Source organism: Poecilia formosa, unplaced genomic scaffold (assembly GCF_000485575.1).
Source record: "Poecilia formosa unplaced genomic scaffold, Poecilia_formosa-5.1.2 Scaffold480, whole genome shotgun sequence".
Classification (NCBI taxonomy): Eukaryota; Metazoa; Chordata; class Actinopteri; order Cyprinodontiformes; family Poeciliidae; genus Poecilia; species Poecilia formosa.
The window spans coordinates 77147-81159 of record NW_006800419.1 but is presented as its reverse complement, the minus strand read 5'-3'; the positions used below and the strand labels follow the sequence as shown (position 1 = coordinate 81159).

The following is a 4013-nucleotide window of genomic DNA, read 5'->3' as shown; positions in this document are numbered from 1 at the left end:
AGACCAGCAACAATCTGGAGGAGGAGAACCAGACTCACTCCAGACTGGATCTGGTGGGCCAATAGAGGCTGCAGTTTGTCCTGCAGCCCAGCAGATGGCGATGAAGTGCTGGCAGCTATAAAGAAGAAGAACTTTGATTCATTTGTTGTTAAAATGCTGGAAACAGGGAGTCTGATGGTAGCTTGTAGCTTCATCTTCCTCTTCCTCCTCTTTCTTCTTCTACACCAGTCTGGTGACTCTTCTTCTTCATTTCTTTATTTGGCGCCCTCCAGTGGCTGGGAGGGCGGCGCGCCGAGGAGGAATATTTCCTCTGCAGAGTTCAAACTGGCAGCTCTGCCTGATGGAGTGTGACTCTGTGCGTGCATGTGTGTGTGTGCGTGTGTGTGACATGCCTGATGAAGTGTGTGTGCAGCAGAGCGCTGCATCATGTCGTAGCAGACAGTCGGAGCGTTGGACTGAATATTAATCAGCAGGAAGCTGCAGCTAACACACACAGAGTTCTGGGAGGAATCCCTGGTGGTTCTACCAGGATCTGGACCTGTGTCGGTCACATCTTCTAGCCTGACTGCTCAGGGTTCTGCTGGACCAGAACGCCGAGACTTCTGGGACCCAGAACGGTTCAGACAACACAAACATCCTAAAGTCCTTTGATCCTTCTTGCTTCCCAGAACTAGCAGGTTCTGTTCAGGTTCTGGTCTGGTTCTATTCAGGTTCCCAGAATTTGGGCCAGTATTGGTTGGTTCTGATAGGTTGGCTCATCATGTTTGTTTTTCTGGTTCTGGTCATAATGTTCTGCCAGTTTATTCAAGCTCAACATAGAGCTAATGAGGAGAGCTGCAGGGTTCTGGTTCTGGCCCTGGACCCGGGTGGTCGGGTTAAATGAAGCAGAACCGCTGAGTCATGTCTGCAGGTGGACTCTCCTCGCTCTGCTGCAGATCATCTTAATGTTTCTGATGTTTGACTGTGACCTCTAGTGATCCTTGACCTCTGGTGACCCCTGACCTCTGGTGACCTGCCGAATGTCTCGTTATGGAGGGTTTCCTGAACCTCTGGTCAGCTGGAGAAAGTCTGGTCAGCTCAGGGTTCTGGATCTCTGAAGGCGGCCATCTTGTCTCCTCAGGACATGGCTCTGGAGGACGGAGTGTGACGCATCGCTGGGCGTGAAGAGTCCTCAGCATCAGGACCAGCAGCAGAAAGCGGACGGCCCACCGCAGCTACAGCCAGGTAGAACCAGGGCTGGTTCAGCATGGAGCGTCAGCCGGGTCACGTGATCAACACTTTCTGTCGTATTTTTCAGATGGAGGCTAATGTGGCTGAGAAACGCCATCGTACCCGGTCCAAAGGAATTCGAGGTACGACAACCGACTGATCAATCTGGATAATATCCAAACCTAGACCCTAACACCATGATCTGCCTCCAGTCCAACCAGTACCAGTACCAGACCCAGTAAAGATCCATTACCAGTCCCAGTACCACTCCCAGTAAAGACTAAGTACCAGACTTTAACTTAAAAAGAACTTGTTTGATTTTCCCTCACAGATTAAAATTTTTAAGGTAAATGTCTTCCTGTTATTTAGCTGCCACTTCCTGTTTCTGAGTTGGTACTTCCTGTTACTTAGCCGTTACTTCCTGTTANGTGTGTGTGACATGCCTGATGAAGTGTGTGTGCAGCAGAGCGCTGCATCATGTTGTAGCAGACAGTCAGAGCGTTGGACTGAATATTAATCAGCAGGAAGCTGCAGCTAACACACAGAGTTCTGGGAGGAATCCCTGGTGGTTCTACCAGGATCTGGACCTGTGTCGGTCACATCTTCTAGCCTGACTGCTCAGGGTTCTGCTGGACCAGAACGCCGAGACTTCTGGGACCCAGAACGGTTCAGACAACACAAACATCCTAAAGTCCTTTGATCCTTCTTGCTTCCCAGAACTAGCAGGTTCTGTTCAGGTTCTGGTCTGGTTCTATTCAGGTTCCCAGAATTTGGGCCAGTATTGGTTGGTTCTGATAGGTTGGCTCATCATGTTTGTTTTTCTGGTTCTGGTCATAATGTTCTGCCAGTTTATTCAAGCTCAACATAGAGCTAATGAGGAGAGCTGCAGGGTTCTGGTTCTGGCCCTGGACCCGGGTGGTCGGGTTAAATGAAGCAGAACCGCTGAGTCATGTCTGCAGGTGGACTCTCCTCGCTCTGCTGCAGATCATCTTAATGTTTCTGATGTTTGACTGACCTCTAGTGATCCTTGACCTCTGGTGACCCCTGACCTCTGGTGACCTGCCGAATGTCTCGTTATGGGGGGTTTCCTGAACCCCCCATAACGAGACATTATTATGTCTAACCCTAACCCTAACCCTAACCCTGAGCTGGCCTGAGTCTGGCCAGCTCAGGGTTCTGGATCTCTGAAGGCAGCCATCTTGTCTCCTCAGGACATGGCTCTGGAGGACGGAGTGTGACGCATCGCTGGGCGTGAAGAGTCCTCAGCATCAGGACCAGCAGCAGAAAGCGGACGGCCCACCGCAGCTACAGCCAGGTAGAACCAGGGCTGGTTCAGCATGGAGCGTCAGCCGGGTCACGTGATCAACACTTTCTGTCGTATTTTTCAGATGGAGGCTAATGTGGCTGAGAAACGCCATCGTACCCGGTCCAAAGGAATTCGAGGTACGACAACCGACTGATCAATCTGGATAATATCCAAACCTAGACCCTAACACCATGATCTGCCTCCAGTCCAACCAGTACCAGTACCAGACCCAGTAAAGATCCATTACCAGTCCCAGTACCACTCCCAGTAAAGACTAAGTACCAGACTTTAACTTAAAAAGAACTTGTTTGATTTTCCCTCACAGATTAAAATTTTTAAGGTAAATGTCTTCCTGTTATTTAGCTGCCACTTCCTGTTTCTGAGTTGGTACTTCCTGTTACTTAGCCGTTACTTCCTGTTACTTAGCCGTTACTTCCTGTTACTGAGTTGGTACTTCCTGTTACTTAGCCGTTACTTCCTGTTATTGCATTACTTTCTGTTACTTAGCCTTTACTTCCTGTTACTTAGCCGTTACTTCCTGTTACTTAGCCGTTACTTCCTGTTACTGAGTCGGTACTTCCTGTTACTTAGCCTTTACTATCTGTTACTTAGCCTTTACTTCCTGTTACTTAGCCATTAGTTCCTCCGTTGTGAACATGGGACATTTTTCAGTTCCTCTTCCTGAATCTCTGTTTCTGTCTGAAGCCGCGGTGGAAGCAGTGACTCAGGAGTTGTTCAGGTAAGGAAACGTCTGCAGATCTTCATCACTCTTCTTCATTGGTGTACTCCTGCAGATGTTTCTGGTCCAGGTGTTTCCAGACTCTGGTCCAGATCCAGATGTCGCTGCTGTGTTGTGACGCTCTGTTTCTCCTCAGCTGTCCGACCCCTGGATGTGACGGCAGCGGCCATGTCAGTGGGAAGTATGCCAGACACCGCAGGTATGATCTGTCCTCCATCACTTTCATCATCATCATCATGGCTCAGTCTGATCCAGAGGTTTTCTTCTGGTGGTCTGGTTGTTAACTCAGTTTCTAGCTGGAAAAGATCTGTCAGTTGGTGATGGTGCCTGTGTAGCTGGAGGTGTTCAGGCTGAAGCAGCGTTTTACCAGGCTCTCCATGTTCCTGGTGAAGCAGCAGGTGGAGCAGGCCTCTCAGATGAAGTCAGGAATGTTTCTTCTGAGCTGCAGCTCTGGGCAGGAAGTTCATCCTGCAGGTAGTCTTTCTTTCTTCCTGTTGTGGATCTGGAAGCTTCGCCTTGACAGGTTGGTCTGACATCAGCAGCCGCTCTGGGTTTGAGCAGTGACAGGAGCTGGAGGAGGCGTTCAGGGGCTTCAGGACAACAAAGCTTTCAGAGATGATGAAGGTCAGGAAGTTCAGATGGCGAAACATTTCACTGCTTAGGTAACGAGGAAGACTTTGCTGATGAAGATCAGGAAATAAAGAGTCTTTAAACTGCTGCTTGGTGAGAGAAGCTAACTGAGGGTTAGACAGGCTGGAC

General features: G+C 49.4%; 1 protein-coding gene across 6 annotated transcripts in view; it reads left to right on the top strand.

Annotated features, from left to right (window-relative positions):
- Positions 1-4013, top strand: part of myt1la (myelin transcription factor 1-like, a) — a 36498-nt gene that overhangs the window by 3514 nt on the left and 28971 nt on the right. For 4 of the 6 annotated variants that reach the window (XR_001659686.1, XR_001659687.1, XR_001659688.1 and 1 more), the window contains 4 exons: positions 1121-1224; positions 1298-1352; positions 3221-3254; positions 3391-3453. Coding sequence is in view for 1 of the 6 variants with exons in the window: in XM_016664330.1 (XP_016519816.1) it covers positions 2598-2652; positions 3221-3254; positions 3391-3453 (152 nt within the window). In the remaining 5 variants the exon portion in view is untranslated. Of the gene's footprint in view, positions 1-1120; positions 1225-1297; positions 1353-2398; positions 2525-2597; positions 2653-3220; positions 3255-3390; positions 3454-4013 lie in introns of those variants that run through there. The other 2 variants (XR_001659685.1, XM_016664330.1) reach the window with 1 other exon arrangement.